The sequence below is a fragment of the Lithobates pipiens genome, unplaced genomic scaffold, assembly GCF_037356315.1.
Source record: "Lithobates pipiens isolate NorthernLeopardFrog02 unplaced genomic scaffold, aLitPip1_a1.2 Scaffold_13, whole genome shotgun sequence".
NCBI lineage: Eukaryota > Metazoa > Chordata > Amphibia > Anura > Ranidae > Lithobates > Lithobates pipiens.
In genome coordinates this window covers 221,234,388-221,260,210 of record NW_027507718.1, presented here as the reverse complement: position 1 = coordinate 221,260,210, position 25,823 = coordinate 221,234,388, and the positions used below count along the sequence as shown (strand labels likewise).

The window sequence follows — 25,823 nt, the reverse complement described above, 5'->3', positions numbered from 1 at the left end:
CATGTTTTATTTCGTTTGTGAACTGAAGCCATAGGACATAAGGGACATTGCCTTGTTCTTGCCTTGGGTCTGTGTTGAGCAACCTTTCCCAAATGCAGTGCCTCCCTGCCTTTAAAGAGTAACTTCACCCTACCTAACACCTGTTCTTGTCTCAAAGGGCTATATCAAGTAAAAAAGAAAAACATTTTTGTTTTTTATGTAGTTTTTTTTTTTATGCAAATGTATAAGAGACAGAAGGGGCGGAGGAGGACCTTTCCAAAAATTGGTAAAAGTTAAAGCAGAGCTAAATACAAAACCTTTTTTTTTTTCATTTTGGATAGTTTAAGGGAGGGTTATATGTAATTTTCTTGCCAACTGCGTCCTGTTGGTGAGATTTTCGTTCACTTTCTGTCACATAGCCAAAACACGGAAAGAGAGGAAATACCTCCAATGTGAGGGAAGCCCTGTTTCCACCCAGAACTCCCTATTAGAATATTTCCCCTCTATTCCTGTTCTGCGGACAAAATTTGAGGTTTCCTTTCACTTTCTAGGTGATAATTGTAAACCTATTACTAATTTACTATTAACAGACGTAGCATCTGTCTGGATGTCGCACCACTTCCTCAAACTCAACCTATCCAAAACTGCGCTCAAAACATTTCCTTGCCCCTTTGCCTGACTTCTCTGTTAAGAGCAATGGCACAACCAACAACCCATTGCCACATGTCAGTGTGCTAGGTGATATCCTGGACTCTGAACTCTCCTTTTTGGCCCCACATCCAATCACTGTCCAAAGCTTGTCGCCTCAACCTTTGAAACATCTCCAAAATATGTCCCTTCCCAACCAATGAAAACCCAAAGCTCCTAATTCACTCCCTGGTCATCTCTCGTCTCCTCATTGGCTTACCTTTAAATAGGTTATCCCCTACTCAGTCCATCATGAATGCTGCTGCCAGACTCGTCCACCTTACAAACCTCTTAGCGTCTGCTACCCCTCTTTGCCAATCCGTTCACTGGCTTCTGCTCACCCAACCAATTCAATTCAAAATACGAAAAATAACTTACAAAGCCATCTACAAGTTGCCCCCCTCCCCCCAGCTACATCACTAACCTAGTCTCAAATTACCAACCAAATCGTCCTCTCCACTTCTCCCAAGCCTCTCCTAACCTTTGGCATTCCCTACCCTAATCTGTCCGACTATCTCCAACTCTATCCACTTTTAGGCAATCCTTGAAAAAATGTTTTTCTTTCAGAGAAGCCTATCCTGCCTCCGCCTAACAACTGTACTTTCATTTTCTTCATCAGCTCATCCCCCATATGTATTACCTTTTGTAAAACTTGACTGTTCCTTCTAGATTGCAAGCTCTAATGAGCAGGGCCCTCTGATTCCTCCTGTATTGTAACTGTACTGTTTATGTAGAGCTTTACAACTTTTGGCGCTATATAAATCCTATATATTAATAACAATAATAACATGACAAATATAGAGAGTGAATCTCCCTAGTGGGGATGGCAATAAAAACCTGACGGTGTTGTAATCGCTCTCCACTTTTTCCAATAACTGAAATTTGCCTTCAGTTATACTTTAAAGCAGTTCTTAACCCTAGAAACAAATAATTACAAGTCAGCAGTTACAAATACTGTAGCTGCTGACTTTTGCTAATAGAACACTCACCGGTCCAGGGATTCAGTGAGGGCTTCACCTGACCCAGCTCTTCGGCCACGTTCAGATCTAGGCACTGGCATGCTTTTGGGGAGACTGCTGTGACTGTTTGCATCTTCACAGCCAGCTCCTCACTGTGCATGTGCCAGCCTTGCAGCACTTTGTTAATGGGCCTGCAGCTTTCTGGGACCTGTGACATGTCCCAGAAGGTTGTGGGGGGGGGCGAACTTTGCCACTGCATTCTGACCTGGAAGTGGGCGCAGGTACCTGTCGATACCAGGTACCCACTCCCCCCCCCCCCCCCCCCCAAAAAAAAATGAAATACCAAAATTTAAACCTTAGTGTTGTTTCTCTCTGGTGCTTCATTCCTCTGTTATCAGCATGAGTTGCTTCGCTTCCTGAAACATGAGGTACATTTGTGACGGGGAGGGAGCTCAGCACACAGCTTGTCTATTCAGAACACAGCTCTGTATCCTTCCTTCTTCCTTGTATGCTGCATGAAGGGAGGTGTGTGCCTTTCCTCCAATTAGCTCTCACACACTGTAACTGCAGCTCTCTACTCCCTCCTCTGTGCTACTGACAGTGAAAGATTTTACCATGATTCTGCCCTTTTGAAAGGGTGTAGGGAAGAGAAGACTGCATCTAAACAAGTAAAATCTATGTAGGAGGAATTTGTTTCATCTTTGTGTATCATCTGAGGCTGTTCACTTCACTGAGTATATGAGGGTTTACAACTGCTTTAAGAGGAGGGGGAGGAGGCAGGCAAGCCGAACTTCCCCTTCTGGGTGATGATCCGCTTTAGCAATAGACAGATGAATGTAGGAGTTCATTGTTTTGACACATTGCTGATGAGAAAACAAGAAAAAAATTTATGAGCATTTAGCATTGTCACAAATTTACCCATGCTAGCTATTAGAATAATTCCTGATGTTCTCTAATGTTTTCCTTTCTTCAATGGTCCCCTTTTAGTGTTAATATTGGCCTATGAGTAATTGTTAATATAGGAATATCAGTAATTACGAGTCTGCATGAATTATACCTGACACTGCATTAGTATGATTTTTCAAAAGAATCTCAACCTTTTGTCATTACAAAGTGGGCTGTGAGTTTCAGGCCAGGTTCCAGCTTGTCCTATGTATTATCGCACATACTGTACAATAAATGTACGTTATGTTAAGGAAATCCTTTCATTTTCAATGGGCTTCCAGCATAACCCAGTGCAGTCAAAGCTGCTCCTGGCCTTTTTTCATGAATGCAATGCAAAGTAGTGCATTTGTGACAATGCAGTGCAGGTGTGTTGCCTAGCGTGTTGCGGTACCATTTAAAATGAATGGCAACTTAGGTACGATAGCGTGAACCCTTTCTCAGTTCAATTACTTTGTTTAGGTGGAGATAACGTTACCGGCTGTCAGCAGCCATATACAACTTTTTACAACAGGGCCCTTGAAATTATTTTCACATCTTAGGGAACTCGTACTAAAACCATTTCATCAGGGCTCAGTGGGAAAATGCACCTTACATTGGTGGCTAGTGGGAAGAATGACCTTGTAGTGGTGGTCAAAGTACAACCTTTACATACAACTAAAAAAGTAATGAGTGGCATCCAGCTCACTCTGCCAAGTGGTGTTGGCCCTGGAAACCTGTAATCACCATAAAATAGAATGTCCGTTAATCATTGTGAATGAGGAACCATTATGCCGTGTACACACGACCGGAATTTTCGTCAGCAAAGGTACAACGGACAATTCGATTGTGTGTGGGCTTCATTGGACCTTTGCTGTCTAAAAATCAGACGGATTTTAGATTTAGAACATGTTTTGAATCTTTCCAACGGACTCGAGTCCATTCGAAAAATCAGTTAGTCTGTATGCTAGTCTGACGGACGAAAACCGGCGCTAGGGTAGCTATTGGCTACTGGCTATGAACTTCCTTATATTAGTCCGGTTGTACGTCCTCATGTTCGAATCCTTTGGACTTTGGTGTGATTGTGTGTGGCCAAGTCCGTTTGTTTGGAAAGTCCGTCGGAAATCCGCTGAAAAGTCAGTCGGGAAGACCGTTGGACCAAGTCTGCCGGAAAGTCCGGTCGTGTGTATGCGGCATAAGCAATCTCTGGAGGAAACCTAAAGTTCCACAGATCCCTTGTTGAAAATAGCTGGTCTTTTTACATGGTAAATACTCAAGTTGGAACTTTGTTGTAGATCATGGGTGCTCAATCTGTGGCCCTCCAGCTGTTGCGGAACTACAAGTCCCTCGAGGCATTGCAAGGCTGACCGTTACAAACATGACTCCCAAAGGCAGAGGCATAATGACACTTGTAGTTCCAGCAACAGCTGGAAGGCCACAGGTTGAGCACCCATGCTGCAGATCATAGGGTGAGAGGCTTCTCAGTGTCAGTCATTTTACAGATACAGGCATGGAAGTTCAGAAAGTAAAACTCTGGTTTAATGGCCAAACAAACATGGTTTTATCTTTATACTGTAGGATGTAGAGAAGTCAAAGGATTTGTCAGTGGCAACACTGATCTCTAAGAAGTAATGGATACAAATAACCACTGTACCCATTGCTAACCACGAACGTGACAAATCTCAACTACTAGGTTAAATTTAAGGTAATAAAGACATGAGGTGATCACTGACAAGCCAAATCAAGCAAGATCTTATGTATGGCCACCAGTAGACTGCTGTACAAACCCCTAGCTGACTAATCCATGGGGGAGTGAGGGAAATGATTATTAACCACTTTGCACCGGGAAGACGTCCTGGGACGACCTCGACTTTCGGGGGTTATATCTGAATGATGCCTGAGGTTACAGACATCATTCAGATATCGACATTTTCAGCCGGCGATTCCCTGCACCATAGAAACGATCATAGCGGCTGTTCTGCCACTTGATCGTTCTTACGGGCGGCGGGAGGGGACGTTCCCCCCCCCCCCTCCCGCCGCCCTCCGGTGCTTCTACCGACTCACCGCTTCCATCGGTGAGTTGGTCACAGGATCCGCCGCCCCCCGGATGGTATTATAGAGATTTCCGGCGGACCAGATGGTCCCCGGAGTCTCTATGATCGTTCTGAGGCCTCTGTATTCAAAATAACAGCGCCACCTTGGCTGGGAAGCCATGATCTTTTTTTATTTTTTTTATTTTAGGCTTCCCAGCCTGGAGGTGAGATATGGGGTCTTATTGACCCATATCTCACTGTAAATAGGTCCAATTATGCCATAATCCTATTACAAGGGATGTTTACATTCCTTGTAATAGGAATAAAAGTAATAAAAAAATAAAAATAAAAAAATTTGAAGTGTCAAACTAAAAAAATAAAAGTTAAATTAACAATAATAAAAAAAAATATTTAAGAGCCCCTGTCCCCGTGTGCTCGTACGCAGAAGCGAACGCATATGTAAGTCCAGCCCACATATGAAAACTGTCCACATATGAAAACATGTGAGGTATCGCCGCGAATGTTAGAGTAAGAGCAATAATTCTAGCCCTAGACCTCCTCTGTAACGCAAAACATGTAACCAGTAAAAAAATGTAAAGCATCGCCTATGGGGATTTTTAAATTCCAAAGTTTGGCGCCGTTTCCACGAGCGCGTGCAATTTTAAAGCGTGACATGTTGGGTATCTATTTACTCTGCGTATCTTCATCTATCACATTATGCAAAAAAATTGGGCTAACTTTACTGTTTTTTTTTTTAAGCATGAAACTGTTTGTTTTTTTTCTGAAAAAAACATGTTTGAAAAATTGCTGCGCAAATATCATGCGAGGGCCACTTAAGTGAATTGGTAACTGGTCGTGGGCCACAATGAATGGAGTGGGAGGATGACAGGTCCGTGTCCACAGACGCAGACCACTCTACTCTGTGGGCCCTCTGATCCAATCCGATTCGCCCAGACGGAAGGGGCAGATCCATTTCTGTCTTTTTTAGGTAGGCGGGTGTAAACAGACACAAGTCCATTTACATATGCTGCTCCATAGAGGTGAATAGTAAGTCCAATTGGGTCGGAAAAATCATGTGAAAGGGGCCTAAGGCTGCTTTTCACATTGATGCGCTGCGATTTGCCCAAAGGGTGGGTGCAGCACTGTGGACCTGTGGATTTTCTGCAGGTTAGCTGCACCTTGCCATAAACTTCTATTATATTCTGCAGGTGTGGCGCGCTTTCTGAAGGCGCAACAAACCTGCAGTTGATAACAGAAGTCTATGGCTCAATGCACTGCACTTGCGGATCAGTTTGAAAGCAGCCCAGTAACCACTGCAAAACAGTTATATCCATATATACTGTGAATTTAGTAGTAAAATTACCTTTAATAACCGTCTTCCATTATGGTATCGCTGGCTGTTGCTGTCCCAGGCGGAGTGCATTTGGCATCATTCCGCCTGTGACAGGAGCGGGCACCGTACAGGAAGCATTGGCTTATGTGGCTCTGCTCCGCAGCCACTTGCTTCCACTACCAGTGGCTTCATTCACAAAACTGCTGGTCGGCAATGATCTGGGCTTGTCAACCTGCCATCTTAGAGACGGAGGTCGAGGGCCACATCAGAGGGCTCCGCGGGCCACATGGGCACCCCTGCTCTAGGGTCTTTGCTAAAAAAAAACATATATAATGTTTGGGGGTTCTATGTAATTTTCTAGCAAAAAAATTATGAATTTTACATGTAGGAGAGAAATGTCAGAATTGGCCTGGGCGCAAAGTGGTTAATTGTGCTCTATTTTTTGATGGTCTCGATGGTTTCTCTCCATAAGGACTAAATGTATTTATTTTTATTAGTCTGCACATTAAAATGCCATTTTATAATATCAAAATTTTGTTTGCAAACAAATCACATGAATCAGTCTCATCTGGAAGAGTTAAGTTGCCTCTCCCAGCTTGTACAATATTCTGCTTGTGTGTATATATACACTAATGATCATCAACACATATGTATTCAGAGGTAGAACATAGTACACTATATTGCCAAAAGTTTTGGGACACCTGCCTCTACATCAGGGGTTGACAAATTTGCTTTGAAGTAAGGAGCCAGTTTTTTTTTTAAGTGGTATGGATTGTCCGCTCCCGGGGTAAGGCCACTCATTTTCACCCCCTATCCCTAACTCACAATGGAGCACCCAGTCAATAACTCCAATGAAACGCTGTTACATCAGGGTTATGGGCTGACCAGAGAGTAAGGCTGGCAACAGGTGGCACTGGCTGGCACTGGCAGGCACGTGGAACTGCCAGATGGCATTGGCAGGTGACACTGGTTGGAACTGGCAGGTGACACTGGTTGGAACTGGCAGGTGACACTGGTTGGAACTGGCAGGTGACACTGGTTGGAACTGGCAGGTGACACTGGTTGGAACTGGCAGGTGACACTGGTTCGGAACTGGCAGGTGGCACTACTGGCACTGGCAGGTGGCACTGGCGGTGGCACGTGGCACTGGTTTGGAAGTGGCAGGTGGCACTGGTTTGGAAGTGGCAGGTGGCACTGGTTTGGAAGTGGCAGGTGGCACTGGTTTGGAAGTGGCAGGTGGCACTGGTTCGGAAGTGGCAGGTGGCACTGGTTCGGAAGTGGCAGGTGGCACTGGTTGGTGATGGCAGGTGGCCCTGGTTGGCGGTGGCACTAGTTGTCACTGGCAGATGGCACTGATTGGCGGTGGCACTGGTTGGTGTTGGCAGGTGGCACTAGTTGGCAGTGGCACTAGTTGGCACTAGTTGGCAGTGGCACTAGTTGGCACTGATTGGCGGTGGCACTGGCAGGTGGCACTGATTGGTGGTGGCACTGGCAGGTGGCACTGATTGGTGGTGGCACTGGCAGGTGGCACTGGTAGGTGGTGGCAGGTTGCACTGATTGGTAGTGACAAGTGGCACTGATTGGCGGTGGCAGGTGGCACTGGCAGGGACGTGGAACTGCCAGATGGAATTAGCAGGTGACACTGGTTGGCATTGGCAGGTGACACTGGTTTGGAACTGGCACGTGGCACTGATTGGCAGGTGGCACTGGTTTGGAAGTGGCAGGTGGCCCTGGTTGGCGGTGGCACTAGTTGTCACTGGCAGATGGCACTGATTGGCGGTGGCATTGGTTGGTGTTGGCGGTGGCACTAGTTGGCACTGATTGGTGACAGGTGGCATTGGTAGGTGGTGGCAGGCGGCACTGGCAGGTGGCACTGGTTGGCGGTGGCAGGTGGCACTGATTGACGGTGACACTCGGCACTGGCAGGTGGCACTGACTGACGTTGGCACTGGCAGGTGGCACTGGCAGGTGGCACTGGTTGTTACTGGCAGGTGGCACTGGTTGTTACTGGCAGGTGGCACTGGTTGTCACTGGCAGGTGGCCTTAATTGGCACTGGTTGGTGGTGGCACTGATTGGCACTGGTTGGTGGTGGCAGGTGGCACTGGTTGGTGGTGGCACTGGCAGATGGCACTGGTTAGCGCTGGCAGGTGGCACTGGCAGGTTTCACACGGAGCACTTTGTTACTGAAATGTAACAGAGGAGCTGTCAGAATTTAGCTTAACCATTACAATACAGGGCACTTTCGCCCCCCTTCCTTCCCAGCCCAATTTTCAGATTTCATCGCTCTCGCACTTTCAATGACAATTGCGCGGTCATGCTACACTGTACCCAAATGAAATTTTTATCATTTTGTTCGCACAAATAGAGCTTTATTTTGGTGGTATTTATTCACGACTCCGTTTTTTATTTTTTGCGATATAAGGAAATTTGGAAAAAAAACTATATTTTCTTTTTTCTATTTTAACCCTTTCATGACTAAGCCTATTTTTGGAATTTGGTGTTTACAAGTTAAAATCCATATTTTTTGCTAGAAAATTACTTGGAACCCCCAAACATTATATATATTTTTTTAGCAGAGGCTCTAGAGAATAAAACGGCGATTGTTGCAATATTTTATGTCACACGGTATTTGCGCAGTGGTGTTTTAAACGCAACTTTTTGGGAAAAGGGACACTTTCATGAATAAAAAAAAAACAAAACAGTAAAATTAGCCCAATTTTTTTGCGAAATGTGAAAGATAATGTTACGCCGAGTAAATAGATACCAAACATGTCACACTTTATAATTGCGCGCACTTGTAGATTGACGACAAAGTACGGTACCTAAAAATCTCAATAGGCGACGCTCATTTTTTACGGTTACCAGGTTAGCGTTACAGAGGAGGTCTACTGCTAGAATTATTGCTCTCGCTCTGACGATCGCGGCGATACCTCACATGTGTGACTTGAACACCGTTTACGTACGCGGGCGCGACTTCCGCATGCGTTTTCTTTGCTTCGCGAGCTCGCGGGGACGGCGGGCGCTTTGAAAATTTTTTTTTTATTTTTTTTTTTATTTTATTTATTTTTAAATGACTAAATTGTTTAAAAAAAAAAAAAAAAAAATTTGATCACTTTTATTGCTGTCACAAGGAATGTAAACATCCCTTGTGACAGTAATAGGTGGTGACAGGTACTCTTTATGGAGGGATCGGGGGTCTAAAAGACCCCAAATCCCTCCTTTACACTTCAGTGTATTCAGATCGCCGAAAACGGCGATTCTGAATACCGGATATTTTTTTAAAACCGGCGCCATTGGCAGCCGAGTAAACGGGAAGTGACGTCATGACGTCGCTTCCGTGTTTACGATGAGGAGACTGGAACGAAGCCGATTACGGCTTCGTTCCAGTTCCTCCCCAGCAGCCAGAGCCGACGGATCTTTAATCGGTGCTCCCGATCGAGCGGGAGCACCGGTAACAGCGGCGAGAGGCGGCGGGAGGGGGGGGCGTCCCCTCCCGCTCCTCCGGCATAACAGCCGAGCGGCTTTTAGCCGCATCGGTTGTTATGCCTGGATAGCCAATCGCCTGCTGTAAAAATCGGTACCGGGATGATGCCTGCAGGTGCGGGCATCATCCCGGTATAACCCCCGGAAGCCGAGTACGCAGATGTGCGTACGCTCGGCGGGAAAGGGTTAAAAGAAATCCAATAAAATCACATTTTGTCATAAATTTAAGCCAAAATGTATTCTGCTACATGTTTTTGGTAAAACGTTAAGTGTATAATAATTGGTTTGTGTGATCACAGACATATGTACGCAAATGATCATGTACATATGTGTGCAGATAATCATTGGAACATGTGATTTTAGTGGGACATATGTGGGGGGGGACATGTGTTTTTTTATTTGGGGACATGTGTGGTGACATGTGTATTGTGGTGACATGTGTGTTTACACTGTAGGTTTACACTAGACTGGTGATCAGTTAGTAAAAAGCTGTAAAAACAGCTCATACTCACTGATCAGCAGCCGGCTGCAGCGATCTGCTCTCCTCTCCTCAGCGACGACTTCTGTGTGAGGAGAGGAGGAGCCGATTGCGTAGCAACCGGCTGTTTGTTTACATCACATGACGGCCGTGAATGGACACGGCCATCATGTGATCAGGAGGGCCAATCACAGCCCTCCTGCCGATCCGAGATGCGCCGTGTCCGGGTGACACGAGCACATCGGGATCTCGCCGCTGCGTGGGCACGCGCGCGCGATCCCCCTCCTTCTGAAGGACGTTCCTGAACGTCCTCTCAGAAGTAGAGAGCTCCCACCCGGCCTTATATGTACATTGGCCGGGTGGGAAGTGGTTAATGTCGGAATGGGCGGGACCCAGCCGGGGTGTGAAACGGACAAGTAACAGAGAGGTGGCTCTGTCAGATTTGAGCTTTATGTCGGGGTGGGCAGGACCCGGCCTATGTGGGCGGGGATCGGCCGGTGGGTGGGACTCAGCTATCAAACGCTTAGGCGCCAGGTTGCGATTTCTGGTTGCATTGGCGACCTGGCGCCTGGGGTTTGTCGAGCCCTGCTTTACATGCACATTAACTTTCATGGCATCCCAGTCATAGTCCGTTGGGTTGGAAGAACTTGACTGGCCTGCACAGAGTCCTGATCTCAGATTGATAGAACACCTTTGGGATGAATCAGATTGTCCAGACTGCACACCTGTAGGAAAGAGCCCTTTTTTCCCTGGTCTCTGATTATCTCCTGGAGAATGTCAACAGCTTTTGACTGTCTCCTGTTGCATATCTGCAATCTCTGCCCATTTCCTGCAGCATATGTCTAGTCTCTAACTAGCCTCCTACAGCATGCCCACTGTTTCAAGCCATTTCTATAGTCTGCAGAGTCTCTGGCAAATGCATGTATCATCATAGCATTACATATATAGTAAAACCTTGAATTGCAAACATATTTTGTTCTGGAAGCATGCTTGTAATCCAAAGCACTTGTATATCAAAGCGAATTTCCCCATAAGAAATAATGGAAACTCAAATGATTCGTTCCACAACCATTTATTCATAAGTCCTTCAGTTTATAGTACATATAAAAAAGATTATAGTAACGTGACCAGGTTGTGTAACCATAAATTGTCCACCCACAAATGGCAGCCGCCACAAGGGGATTAGAAGCAAAATCCAGCCTCTCCTGAACAATTTAATTTGACAGTTAGTAACCCACGTTTAAAATGTCAGTTTTTTTTTTGCCGCGTTTAGCTGCATTTACGTTTAGAAACGTTTGATAAAAATTTTATTTTTTTCTTTTCAAAGTAGCCAACAATGAAAAACACCTGTAAATAAAACGCGGCTTAAGGCGTGTTACCACGTTTACAAGCATTTGGCACTTGAAATGCCTTTAAACTCAGCGTCTGAACTCATTTTTTTTGCTTTCCAAAAAATGGCCTCTAAACTCAACTGCCTAAAAACGACTATAAAGACCCTGTGTATGTACACATAAGATAACATTGGATGAGGTCGGGGGCAGCTGAAAAAAGCAGCCAACTGCCTCGGAAACCAGCAGTAGTTTACATGAGGCCTAAAAGAGAAGAGAGGAGCCTCTAAGTCAGGGATCTTCAAACTACAGCCCTCCAGCTGTTGTGGAACTACACATGCCATGAGGCATTGTAAAACTCTGACATTTATAGACATGACTAGGCATGATGGGAATTGTAGTTCCTGAACAACTGGAGGGCCGTAGTTTGAAGACCCCTGCTCTAAGTGTAGCAAAATGGTTACATTTAATGAAGGTACAACATTTAGCAACTCACATGGTTGATGATTAACAGAGGCACATCTAAGTATACAAGCATCCGGGGTAAAGCTGTCCACATAGAGCGTCCTCCTCACTGCCGGCTCTTGCCGCTGCCAGTCTGCAATCGTAACTGAAGACTACCCTGCAGTAAAGCGATCTGAAAGTGAGGCCTGAACCGCTTGTGGAGCTCCGCAGGAAAGGGACAAAGTTACTGGTGGTGAGGAGGATGCTCTATGTGGACAGCCGGCATACTTGGATGTGACTATTTTAATCATCAACCATGTGAGTTTCTAAATGTTGTACCTTCATTAAATGTAACAATATTACTACACTTAGAGGCGCCTCTCTTCTCTTTTATACTTGGTTGTGACATGATGCTACTTTTATATCAACACATCGCTTGTATATTAAGTCAAAATGTATTAAAAAATTTAGCTTGTCTTGCAAAATGCTCTCAAACCAAGTTATTCTCAAACCAAGGTTTTACTGTAAATATAATGTGTGGTTCTGGTGAGATCAGGGACTGCACCCCGAGCCCCTACATGTCTAGCAAATTGACCACCGCTGATCTAGAGAGATTACAAGAGTTTTACTATGGTTTTCAGCAGTGGAGTAGGTTCAAAGGGCATTTTTTTCTACGTTTGTAATTGTGTATGCTGTTTACCTTTTTACATTTTTGTACTGCAGTTATAAACGTATCTGCATCTGAGAAAACCCTTCTTTCCCAGTCCAATCCTTATAATTTTCCTAATGAATGTAATATATATAAGTAAATGTTATAGGTGTTCATAAGAAAATGACACGCACACGTTTAGAAGGCCTGAGTGTAAAGAATATATAGAATAGCAGCAAGGGCACCTTACATTCTCATTTACACTAATGTGGGGAGAAGCAACCTGTTTTGTTTTTTATCATTATTTGTCATGACCCCCCCCCCCCCCCCACTGTTAATTTGGTATACCTATACATAGATTAAGAGAGGTGAATAGATCATTTGTTTAATTTGCCTCATTGGCTCTTTCAGTGATCTCATGTGTGCTGTTTGATGTCCTTTTTTTTGTGTGCTTTTGTGTGCACTAATTGTCATATGTTGATGTTGCTTTTGGAGGCAGTCTAAATATAAAGGGCAATGCACAAAGGAATTCTGGTAGCCAAATGCGCTGTGTGTCACATCCTCGGGAGATGCTTGTTTGTATAGGTTAGATGTGATCATAATTTGTATCATTTGTAGATTTGCCCCTGTGACTTTCTATTGTCCATGATGCTTTACCCTTAGCACGTATAGTGTGTTTTTTCACAAGATTACTGGAGAGGGAGCGATGAGGGAAGCAAAAGGGACATCGTCTTTGCCTGCCTATCAGTTATTAGAGCAGAATGTGTAACCGGACACATGATTTAACATTCATTGGCTGTTTAAAGAAAGCCATTTCATGGGAGGATTGGACAAGGAGCTGCGTCAATTTGCTGTTCGTCTCCAAGGCACTGATGATGCTGCCTTCACAATCTGGCTAACGTCACTGCTCCATCACCCATCCTGGGTGTGGGCTTGTTGCTCTCCCCCTTTTCTCTCCTCCTTTTTTTCTCTCCTTCGTTTTTTTTTTTTTTTTTTTTTCTTCTTCTTCTTTCTCTGTCTGTTTTATTTTTGTTCTTAGATAGCTTGTATTTTTCTCACTCTGCCTTCTGCTCAATGCTAACAGCATGATATTTTGCAATCATTTAGGAGAATACAAGAAGGACGAACTCCTGGAAGCAGCCAGGTGAGTGCTCTTTAAATCTCCAATGCTTTCAGGGCAGTGATGGAAGGGAGGGGGAGGGGGATGTTGTGGGGTAATGATATAAAACCAGCTTACAATAGCATTGCGGTGTTATTGTTTTGTTGCTGTTCACTTGCATACTCCACAGCTGGCCAAGTTCATTAGTATGGATCTTGGCACCCCTCGGCTGCTTGTGGAAAACGGAACAGAGGTTTCATAGACATGACATACCAAATATCGTGGCTTTAGCCTAACGTTATGTGAAATATATTGTGGCCACATATCCAAATGTCAGAGTGTGTTCTGTCATGTTCATTTCATTCTTCCATTGCTGCCGTGTTAATAGAATAAAAGCTGTTCTCCTTCAGAAAGCCTTATATTAATGTGTGGAGATCTTTTTATAGTACACACACATTTTTCTTTCACATTGCAGTGCAGTCTCCTTAGTCTTTAATTTAAGGAATCCGCTTTCTCCATCTCCAGAGTTCCATGGGTAGAGTACGGTTAGTTATCACTTGTGGAATCCTTTGTTACCTTTTGGAAGGGTTTCATTAGGAAATAGCATTTTAGAAAACCCTTAAATCTTTGAATCAGGTTTAAATTTGCACAAAAAACAACGTCATTACACCAGGCCACTGGAAAAATGTTGAAATGATAACAATTTGTATTAAAAATGGTGAGCATGATTGATTAAGGACAAAGTGATAACACATGTTACTGAAATGCTGAATGATCATTCATAGATCAAATTAATAAGCATGCTTCTCATATGATTTTGAAAGGGACAGACACACATCTATGGGTTTTTATTTTTTTGTATTTGTGTTTTATTTTTACTAGATTTTTGCAGTGGTATATGTTTTATTTAATTAGATCTGATAAGATCTTATAAGCATGCTTATCATATGATTTTGAATGGGACAGACACACGTATATGTGTTTTTTATTTTTACTTTATTTTTTGTATTTGTGTTTTATTTTTACTAGATTTTTGCAGTGATTATATGTACATTTTATTAGATCTGATAAGATCTAATAAGCATGCTTATCATATGATTTTGAATTGGACAGACACGTATATGTGTTTTTTATTCTTACTTTATTTTTTGTATTTGTTTTATTTTTACAAGATTTTTGCAGTGATTATATGTTTTAATTAGATCTGATAAGATCTAATAAGCATGCTTATCATATGATTTTGAATGGGACAGACACACGTATATGTGTTTTTTATTTTTACTAGATTTTTTTGTATTTGTGTTTTATTTCTACTAGATTTTTGCAGTGATTATATGTACATTTTATTTAATTAGATCGGATCTGTGCAGACATGAAGCAAAACTGCTACTAGCCACTCATTGGGCATAGCTTTGGACCTCTTATGACATTATTTACATCAGACACTGCATTATTTCTGATTGCAAATGGACTGCAATGTGCTTCCTTTCAAATTAATGCAGTGAATCTGGTTCTCAAATTAAATATGTTTTAAACCTTAACTATAGAATCTTGGATTATATTTAGTATATTTTTCTTTTTTCAGTATTTTTTTTTTTTTTAACCTGTTTATCTAAATAGTTTGGCCAAGAGCCATAATTAAGACACACTGATTTCCCCCTATCTCTGCTCTTTGTGTATGCTTTTTGCCAATGTACTGCAATGACACTCAACCAGTGTCATTCTGTCACAGCCTGTAGTAATGATCTCACTGTCCATCCAGTTTTGATTGACCTTTAGGTTTGCTCTCTGGTGCATTTGTAAGATCTTTAGTTTCATTTTATGTTATAGGACCAGCCTTTTGCAAGTTTAATTTTAAGAATCCAATACACTGAGAAGATCCTATTTTGGCAACCATGTTGAAAAGTGCATATAAACTAGTATATGGCACTGCATTTATTTATAAGGGATATGTGTAGATTTTCTAAGAACGGAAGTTCATTTACTGAGGTGTGAGTTTTTTTTTTTTCTTTCTTCCTAACACTCCTGTCATGTATTTATAAATGAGTAATTTGTTGATTTAAAGGCATATAATGATATTTGTTATTTTAGGAGTGGGAACGAGGAAAAACTCATGGCTTTGCTTACCCCTTTAAATGTGAATTGTCATGCCAGTGATGGACGCAAGGTGAGTGTATATTAATTGTATACAGATATCTTGTCACCTATGTTCATTATGTGCTGATGTCCAGTGATATAACATCACTAAGATTTGCTGTAACATTGGAGCAAAGGAAACAATTTGCAGTAGGCAGTAGTTATCCTTTTACATGTGATGCAAAAAGGACCTCCAGGCAGATCGAAAAAATCAGTTTAGTCTACAGGTCTAAAGAGTTCACCTTTACCAAAACAATGCCTATGCAGGTAAGGGGCGCCTGTAGGTAAAAATAAACTATGCAGCTTTGGTTATAGTTGGGTAATGTCCTTGCTATAGGTGTAGGTCATTTACATACTTCCCGAAGCCTGGCCAAGAAACTCACAAAGATGGCATCATCCCATCCTGCCTTGCTACTAGAACGCTGCTAAGACATCCCCAGCTGATTCAAACCCCCTCGCCCACTTATACACTGTCTCTGTAGCTCTGAGCTCAGTGATACTAGGACAGAGAATCACATGTGTGGGAGTTTATAGCTCACTCCTGTGATGGGAACGAGTAGTAATGTCTGGGAGTTCCTCAGCATCATCCTAGCAACAAGGCAAGACAGGATGGTTTGATCTCTGGGCCAGGCTTCGGGAGGTAAGTAAATTGTCTACAACTATAGCAAGGGCATTAGCCAACTTTAGTCAGAACTGTACAGTTTGTTTTTTAAGTACAGGCGCCCCTTATCTGCATAGCCAGTTTTGGTAAAAATTAACTAACCTTTTAATTCAAATGGTGCCAAACTTTTTTTTTTTTTTAAACCTTTGCAATATTATCCTTTTACTTAACTGCCACAGAAAACCATCACACCATCTAACATTTCGAATGCAGCTGAAAGCCTTATTGCTGGATTACTAAGCTAAAGTAGTGCCAAGTTTTAGCACTGTGATTGGATGTTAAACGTAGAGTTCATGCATAGTTCAGGCATTTTTAAGAGGCAAAGCTTACATGCCCTGGAAAACTAATAGTAGATTTGAGTAAGGGAGTCTAACGGGCACTGACCAAGCCTTGGAGTAGTTACACAGTAAAAAAAGAAAAAAAGAAAAAATAAATGTAAAAGAAAATATTTTTTAACAAGCATGTTAATGAAAATCTTCCCAGAGTTATGATGATACAGAAAGTAATTGTATTGTCTGTGGGAAAAATGCTTCCAGTGTTGCTACTGTTGTGTCGGCATTTTAACTGTGGCTTCGCAGCCAGGCACCCGCTGCGCATGCGCGAGCCACGCCGTGACTGACCACGCAATCATCTGGGACCTGCCACGTGAGGGAGGGGAAAGAGGCGATCTCCCTTCCTGTGCTGAGGGAAGTGGTGTCAGGAGCCCAGGCACTGGAGGAGGCAGATTTCGAAGGACCACATAGCAACAGGGAAAAAAAGGTAAGTAAAAAAAAAAAAGAAAACGTTTTTTTTTTTTTTTTTTTTCAAAATGTTTTTTTCAAGTACATTAATGACATTTTGTTTTTTTGGGTGGAACACCACTTTAAATACAAACCCAATTCTACATAAAAACAGATGCAATGATTTGCATCTCCTAAACCCACATTTTATGCACAATAGGAAACATATCAAACGTTTAAACTGATGACAGTTTTTGAAACTGGTGGCAGCAAAAAAAAGTTAAGACGCGGTCAAGTTTACTCACGTTGTAGCATCCTCCCTTTAAACAACATTCTGTAAACATCTAGGAACTGAGGAGACCCATTGCTAAAGCTTTAGGAGAGGAATGTTGAATTCTTGCATAACATAAGACTCTAACTGCTCAACAGTCCTGGGTCTTCTTTTTTGTATTTTCTTTTTTTCAAGAATCGCCAACTATTTTCAGTTGGTGAAAGGTCTGGACTGCAGGCAGGCCAGTTCAGCACCCCAACTCTTCTACTACGAAGCCATGCTGTTCTCATAATTGTAGTATGCGGTTTAGCCTTGCCCTGCTGTAATACGTATGCACGGCCTTCCCTGAAATTTACATTGTCTGGATGGGAGTATATGTTGCTCTAAAACCTGAATATATCTTTCAGCATTCGTGGTGCTTTTCCAGATGTGCAAGCTGCCCATTCCACACCCCTACCATCACAGATGCAGGCTTTTAAACTGAGCACTGATAACAACATGGAAGGTCCCTCTCCTCTTTTGGTAGACATGGTGCCCATGGTTGCCAATAGGAATGGCAAGTTTAGATTTTTCTGACCACAGAAAATGTTTCCACATTGCAATAGGCCATAATCACTTGACCAAGGCATTTTTTGACAATCAGCACTGTGCTACTTTAACTGGCAATTGCACAATTATGCAACACTGTACCCAAATGAAAGTTTTATGATTTTTTTTGTTCAACAAATATAGCTTTCTTATTGTGTTATTTGATCACCACTGGGTTTATTTTTTGCGATTATAAATGAAAAAAGACAATTTAGAAAAAACCCAGATTAATAAAAATTTGATGCACACGCATGCATGCCCCAAACCCAGAAGTAAGGTCACCCGGCGTGCAGCTGCTGCCTGCTCACAGTACAAATACTATGGGTGGGGGCGGCAAAGGGTTAAATGAGCTTTGGCCCAGAGAAGACGGTGGCATTTCTGGATCCTGTTCAGATATGTTTTTTCTCCGCATGATAGAGCTTAACTTGCATTTTTGGATGGCATGGCGAACTGTTTTCCAGACAGTGATTTTTGGAAGTATTGCTAAGCTCATGCAGTGATGTCCATCACAGAATCTTGCCTGTTATTAATGCCGTCTGAGGGCCCGAAGATTACGGGCATCCAATGTTGCGTTTATACCCGTCCCTTGCACACACGTTTCTCCAGATTCTCTAAATCTTTTGATAATGATGTGTAGTGTAGATGACAATATTTTTTTAAAGTTTTTGCAACTTTTTGTTGCCACTGCTCCCTTGTAACACTTTTACTGATGGGGGAGCTGGGTAACTGCTTAGAAATGCATAGAATAAAGTGTTTTAGTGTAGTTTAGTTTGATAACACCTGATTGAAATCCAATTTTGTACCTGAATTTCGTGTCTATTTTAGCTTCTTATCTGACCTGCATTCACAATCTCATATATACAGTGTGTGTAAAGAGCTACTCATTGCAGTGCAGGAGCCAGCAACTACACAAGTCTGACAGAGACTAATCCTAAGCTGGAGACACAGACCAAATAGGAGCACACATACTGCCTGTGACAGGCAGCCTGGAGAAGAAGATTATATATAAGGCTATTTTCACACTGGAGTGGGGGATGCGTTAGAGGTAAAGCGCCTCTAGTTTTAGTGGTGCTTTACTGTCGATTTAGTAGCGTTTTTTTTTCGGCATGCTAAAAAAACGTTTGTATGCTGTTCCAACGGACCAAAAACCACGCATGCCCTGAAGCAAGTACGAGACAGAGGCTATTGGCTACCGGCTATTGAACTTCCTTTTTCTAGTCCCGTTGTACTTGTTGTACGTCACCACGTTCTTAACGATCGGACTTTGGTGTGATCGCGTGTACGCGCAACAGTTTAAGTGGAACTCCTTCGGAAAAACCTTCGGAGTTTATTCTGACGAGAAAACCGGTAGTCTGTATGCGGCATTAGAAGCGCCCCCCCCCCCCCCCTTTTTTCTTTCTCTCAATTTTATGTTTTTTTAGACTCTGCTTTTCACAGATTAGTTGAACCTCTCACCATCTTTACCTCTAAGACACTGACACTCTAGGATGCTCTTTTTATATCCAATCATGTTACTGACCTTGCCTTGACAGTTAACTTAATTAGTTGCAAAATCTTCTTCTTGCTCCTCCTTGTTAGTACCACTTAATTTACCAGCTTTTTGTTGCCCTTTCCCAACTCTTTTGAGACATGTTCCTGCCACCAATTTCAAAATGACCTTATTGTTTTCTTAACCAATTCAGCCTCGGAAGGATTTACCCCCTTCCTGGCCAGAGCACTTTTTGCGATTTGGCACTGTGTCGATTTAACTGACAATTGCGTGGTCGTGCGAAGTGGCTCCCAAACAGAATTGACGTCCTTTTTTTCCCACAAATAGAGCTTTCTTTCGGTGGTATTTGATCACCTCTGTGGTTTTTATTTTTTTCACTATAAACAAAAAAGAGCGACATTTTTGAAAAGAAACACATTATTTTTTACTTTTTGCTATAATAAATATCCCCCAAAAATACATAAATTTAGTTTAGGCCGATGCGTTTTTCTTCTACATATTTTTGGTAAAAAAAAAAATCACAATAAGCGATTGATTGGTTTGCGCAAAAGTTAGAGTGTCTACAAAATAGGGGATAGTTTTATGGCATTTTTATTAATAATTTTTTTTTTTACTAGATTTTTATCGTGACTGCGACATTATTACGGACACATCGGACAATCTTGACACATTTTTGGGACCATTGGCATTAATACACAGCGATCAATGCTATAAAATTGCATTGATTACTGTAAAAATGTCACTGGCAGTGAAGGGGTTAACCACTAGGGGGCAGGAATGGATCAAGTGTGTCCTGGGGGAGTGTTTCTAACTGTCTGGGGGATGGGCTGTGTGTGACACCACAATGATCGCTGCTCCCGAGGACAGGGAGCAGGCGATCTGTGTCCTGTCACTAGGCAGAACGGGGAGATGATGTTTACATCGGCATCTCTCCGTTCTTCAGCTCTGTGACACGATCGCTGGTATCCCCGTGGCAATCGAGTCCGCGGCAGGGTCACGGAGCTCGCGGCAGGCGCGTGCATGGCGAGAAATTCAAAGTAACGTACGGGTACGTTACTTTGTCCAGCCGTGCCATTCTGCCGACGTATATATGCTGACAGCGGTCGGCAAGTGGTTAAAATGGTGCATTTTCTCAGCTTAACCACCTCCCACCCTCCATATAGGAAAAATGACGGACGCAAGGTGGCTCTCTCATTCTGGAGATTACATCATATGACGCTGTGCCTAAGGAGGTGCACAGCGCGGTGATCAACACTGCTGCACTGTGTCCCTGTGACACAGCACATCACTCAGTAAATAGTCGATGACAAAGCTCTTTACACATGTAATCGGCTGTGTCAAGCTGATCACATGTAAACAAGGATATACTGACAGCGTGTAAGGAGAGGAGAGCTGATCAGCTGCATTTCCTCACAGGGGAGATCTACACAGATAATCAGGGCCCAGCAGTGAATGCCAGTCAGTGCGGCCTATCAGTGCAGCCTCATAAGCGTACATCAGTGAAGGAGAAAAATGTCGTCTTTACAAAAAATTTTAACAAACTAAGAAACACATCTTTTTTTTTTTTTTTTTTTCTTAGCAAAAACCCAGTCATGATTAAATACCACCAAAAGAAAGCTCTATCGGTCGGAAAAAAAAAAATAGGAAAAATTTTGTTTGAGTACACCGTTGCATAACCGTTCAATTGTCATTCAAAGTGTGACAGCGCTGAAAGTGGAAAATTGTTCTGGGCAGGAAGGGGGTAAAAGTGCCAAGTATTGAAGGTGTTAAACATTTAATATGCTTTCTATTGTGAATAAAATCTGGGTTTATGAGATTGGAAAATCGCTGCATTCTCTTTATGTAGATTTTACACAGAATATCAACTTTTTTGAAATTGAGGTTGTATATGTATTTAGTGTCTAATTTGCCAAAAGCCTCGTCATTTTGCAGTACATTTCTTTGTTTCACAGCTTGGTCAGGAATGTTGCTCTACTATTCCTTGAGTAGTTCAGCTCTACTATTTCCTGGATCACCTACTGGCTAATTGGTCAGTGGTGGTGGTTCTGTTTCACTGCCTAAATAATTACTGAAGGGAGAGAAGCAATTTAAGAAAGCTGATTTGCTGAACAAGAAAATTGGAGTGTCATTTGCCTAAGTTCAAATCGTGGGCCTGGCTGTATAAAATGACAAAGGCTTTGACAGGTAACACTGTAAACATGTATGTGTTTAAAGCAGAAATAAACCCATATCCATAAAACAGTTTCATTTACAGCACGTGCCGGAAATGTAACACTCCCATTGGTTGTGCTCTCAACCAATCTGTCAAACCATGCAATGGCTGGTGTCCTAACTGATCACATGTGCATCATCATGGCAGTTGTAGATTAAACCGAGGCAAAGATGGCGGCTTCCTTGGCTAAAAACGATAGGGGGGGTTTACTTACACTTTAAAACCCAACTAAGATCAAAATAAATTTTTCGTTTTGATTACAATTGAGAAGGATTATAACCAACCTTTGCCAGATTTTGATTTCCATTAATATCACTGTTGACCAGGTTTCATGTCATTTCCTGTCCTGGTGACCACAAAGGAAATCTGGCAATCTCCCCAGCATGGACACTAGTAGAAGTAAAAAAAACTGATCTTACCATCACTATGCCCCTTGTGAAGAGATTGTGCTCGCTTCATTTCTTGGTGACCACACAGGTGACAGAGAAAATCCCATCAATTCAATGACAGCAATAATAGCCTGACAGATGTCCTGACACTTTTGCATTGTGTCCAAAATTTAAAGAAACTTTTGCTAGAATTATGATTAAGAACAAAATTGTGCTTTGCCTTGGCAGCACAATGCAGCAAGCTTGCTTTAAAGTGGTTGTAAACCTCAGACATGAAATATTAACAAAGTATATGCCTGTATAGTGTGTACTTGTTTCAATTAAGAGCACTAAGTGTCATTTATGTCTACTGCCTCATTCCACTTCTATCAGCATGAATCACTTCTGACAAGTTTTCCTGACACCGACAGCCGTAGCTCTGCTCCTGTGTGCTGGGTGAAGGGGGTGTGTCCCTTCCTTCCAATCAGCTCAGAACTCTCCTCACTGAGCTCTGCAGTGTGTAATTTCATCTCTCTGCCCCGTTTTCTGGAAACTCAGGCTGTATAAATTCGGGACTTTGAATGAATGTAGAAAAGAAGACTGCAGATAAACAGATACAACTTATGTAGGAGGATTTGTTTCATTTCTGTGTATCCCCTGAGGCCAGTCACTTCAATGGGGATTTGTGAGGGTTTACAACCACTTTAATGCTTTTCTTCCCAGAAACGCGTATTTAGCTTTTTTTTTTCTTCCCTGCTGCTGCATTCATGTATTTGATTCCATTTGACAGCATTGGCAGTTGGTTGGTCTATTGCTGATGCATGCATGCTGGTGGGAAAAGCCTCAGCACTATGTAAGCTCTGATTAGCACTACGTGAGGTTTGCACAATACCATTTTTCTGCATTCTCAACTGATAAAAAGACTTTTGGGGAGTGAAAGAATGGTATGTGCAACGTGGGAGGAATGCATCAACCACTTCCAGAGCAGCGACGTACCCGCTGAACTTCAAGCGGTTATACCAGGATGATGCCTGCAGCTATGTAAAAGCAATCCTAGTAGCTAACTCACCTCTGGATTGCTTTTAAAAGCAGCGGGAGGGGAATTTTGCAGCTTTCTCTGGCTCTCCCATCCCACCAGGAAGACCCGAGCCACTGGCTAGCATATCCACCAGCTGATCGGAGAGCCGAACAAAGCCCGGATTTGCTATGGTAACCCAGAAGCAATGACCTGACCTGACATCACTTCCAGTTTACCTGAATCTCCATGGTGCCATTTTAAAAAAACAAAAGCATTCGAAAACGCTGATGTCAGTGTTTTGAATGCTTTTAAGGGCAGAGGTGGGATCTGGGAGTCTTATAAAGAGTACCTGTCACATGCCTATTGCTGTCACAAGGATATTTACATTCCTCGTAACAGCAATAAAAGTGCTAAAAAACAAAACAAATGAAAGTGTCCCCATCCCCCTGTTCTTGCATGCAAACAGCGATCGTCCCACACGTGTGAGGTATCAGGTCAGATCATGGACAGTAATTCTAGCACTAGACCTCCTCTATAAATCTAAAGTGGTAACCTGTAAAGGCTTTTTATTTATTTATAATTCTTTTTTTTTAATGGTTTGCGTCAAAATAGCACACGATGACAAGATAACCAGAATGGGTTCAAATAGGCCATGTGTTAAGGCTTTTAAAGCATTGCATAAGGATAGTAACATTTACGTAGTTTGTCACCGTTGTATGGGTGTGCTCTTTTTTTTAAAGCATGACATGTTTGGTATCTATTTACTCAGCATAACATCATCTTTTGCATTCCATTGCACTCCATTCCATAAAAATTGGGTGATGTAGTGTTTTTTTTACAATCAAATTTCTAAAAAAAGTATATTTTTTCCAAAAACATTGGGTTTAAATCGCTGCGCAAATGTGTGCGACAAAAACAAATTGCAAAACCCATCAATTTATTCTCTAGGGCCTCTGCTTTAAAAAATATATATATAATATTTGGGGGTTCTAAATAATTTTCTAGCGAAAACTGATTGTAACATGTTGCCACAAAAGGCCTGGTCTGGAAGTAGTTAAAGTGAACTTGTTGCATTCTCCTTTGAGCAGAGTTCAACTTTAATTCTAGAGTTCAGGTTGCAAGAATTCTCTTTAAAATAAACAGCCTAATTTAGTAATGAGTTCTTTATACTGTACTTCAGTGCTAATTCTTCAATGCAGTAATCCATAATGGCTAATCAGAATTGACTTTACAATGGTGCTCAGCTGCAAGGATTTGACACAGCTGGAAGTGAAATGTAGCTCCTGTGCCAAATTTTGAAAAGAAATCCTCCATTACCTTATTTGGAATTTTTGCGGCCAGAGATCTTTGAGGTCACTTGCCGCCACACTGGGCAGAAATCGGATTTCGGCACCATTTTTAAAATGGGAAGAAAGCCCTTTGTTGCCATTCCCATACACGTTCGATACAGAGCAGCCAGTAGAGGAGGAGGACGTGTACTGAGCGGCTCCAGCGTTGATTTTTAGCTTTTAGTGTTTTGATTATCTTCGTTATCACAACAGGATGGGCACTTCCCACAATGCCGTCCATTGTGATGGCAACGTTAGATGTTTGCGGCCCTGCGAGGCCTGTCATACTGCTCATGCGAGAGAACAGGTGGTGCATGCTGGTCACTCAGCTGCACCGTATCCGGGAACATTATGCTTGTAGGCTTCACATGCCCACAAGCAATATGGGAAATGCCAGGACAGGATAATCTAAGTTACTTTTTGATATAAAAGCAGACATCGAGCAGCAAAATGTTATAAACAAGTGAGTGGTATATGTCTATTTCATGACCTTAAGATATGCATTAAAAAAAATAACGTCCTTGGAACGCTTTAAAGTGACTCATGCATTCCCCCTCTCCATCCCAGCTAACAGTAACTGGGCATAGAGGACTTTCCAGGCTCTTTATTGTTCCCTATTTTACATCACAACTTTCTAGCATCCCCTGGATAACAGCGGTGAAACCTGTTTAAAGAAAAAAATAAAACTTTAATTTACCTAGGGGCCAGTTCACACCAGATGCAGTTCCGTGCAGTTCTATTTTTTCTGCACCAATACAGTCAGTTCCAGTCAGTTTCTGCACCAGACTGCATGGTGTAAACTAGAGCCATTGGAATACATGGAAAACACTGTGCATGCATTTTTAGTGCAGAAAAAAAGCGCACGGAACTGTGGCTGGTGTGAACTGGCCCTAGACTTCCTAAATGCAATGACACCATCCTTTCTTTCCCAATGACTGTAATTGTTTTTTTTTTCATTATCTGATTTTAACTAAATAATTTCAGCCAATAGTTAAAAAAGTTAAGTGAAGCAAAGTGAAAAGAGGTAAAGTAGACTTTTACATGCCATTTTTACAGTTGTATATGCATTGATGGAGAGCTATTACATGAGGGATGAAGTAGTAGAGCTTAGAAACAGCCTCGCTTTACCCAGGTACTGTTAGATAGACTGTCAGGAAAAACTGCATGGTTCACTTTAAAGTATAAATTGCTCAGTAGTGGATTAAATATGTAATGAGAAAAATATTGGAGACTGCCATTTATTGATCTGCTTCTGAAAATACTGGTTGCCTGGCTGTCAGGAGGCATTGGTAGTACTGACATAGAGGAAGCCTAGGAATAAAAATGTGGACTTAAATTTACGGTGTACTTGCCTGTAACTGAGGCGATCATCAGTATCGGCCCAAATATTTCTTCCTTGGCACCTCTATAAAATATGCAGGGAATATAACTTTTTAAAGTGTTTGTAAATTTAAAAAAAATGCAGTTGCCAAAATACAGGGGTTGGACAAAAATATGGAAACAAGTATGGTAAAAGATCAAAGTTGTTACCTAATCTGGTATTGGACCACCTTTGGTATTGCCCAAGACGGCCTAAATTCTCCTGGGAATTTACGAATATAAGTCTTGGAAGGTGGATAATGGAATCTGATACCGCTCT

At 42.2% G+C, this 25,823-nt stretch overlaps 1 protein-coding gene across 2 annotated transcripts in view; it reads left to right on the top strand.

Annotated features, from left to right (window-relative positions):
• Nucleotides 1–25,823, top strand: part of TNKS (tankyrase) — a 315,565-nt gene that overhangs the window by 131,180 nt on the left and 158,562 nt on the right. For both annotated transcript variants that reach the window (XM_077476246.1, XM_077476244.1), the window contains exons 4-5: nt 13,403–13,439; nt 15,486–15,561. In XM_077476246.1, coding sequence (XP_077332372.1) covers nt 13,403–13,439; nt 15,486–15,561 — 113 coding nt within the window. The remainder of the gene's footprint in view (nt 1–13,402; nt 13,440–15,485; nt 15,562–25,823) is intronic.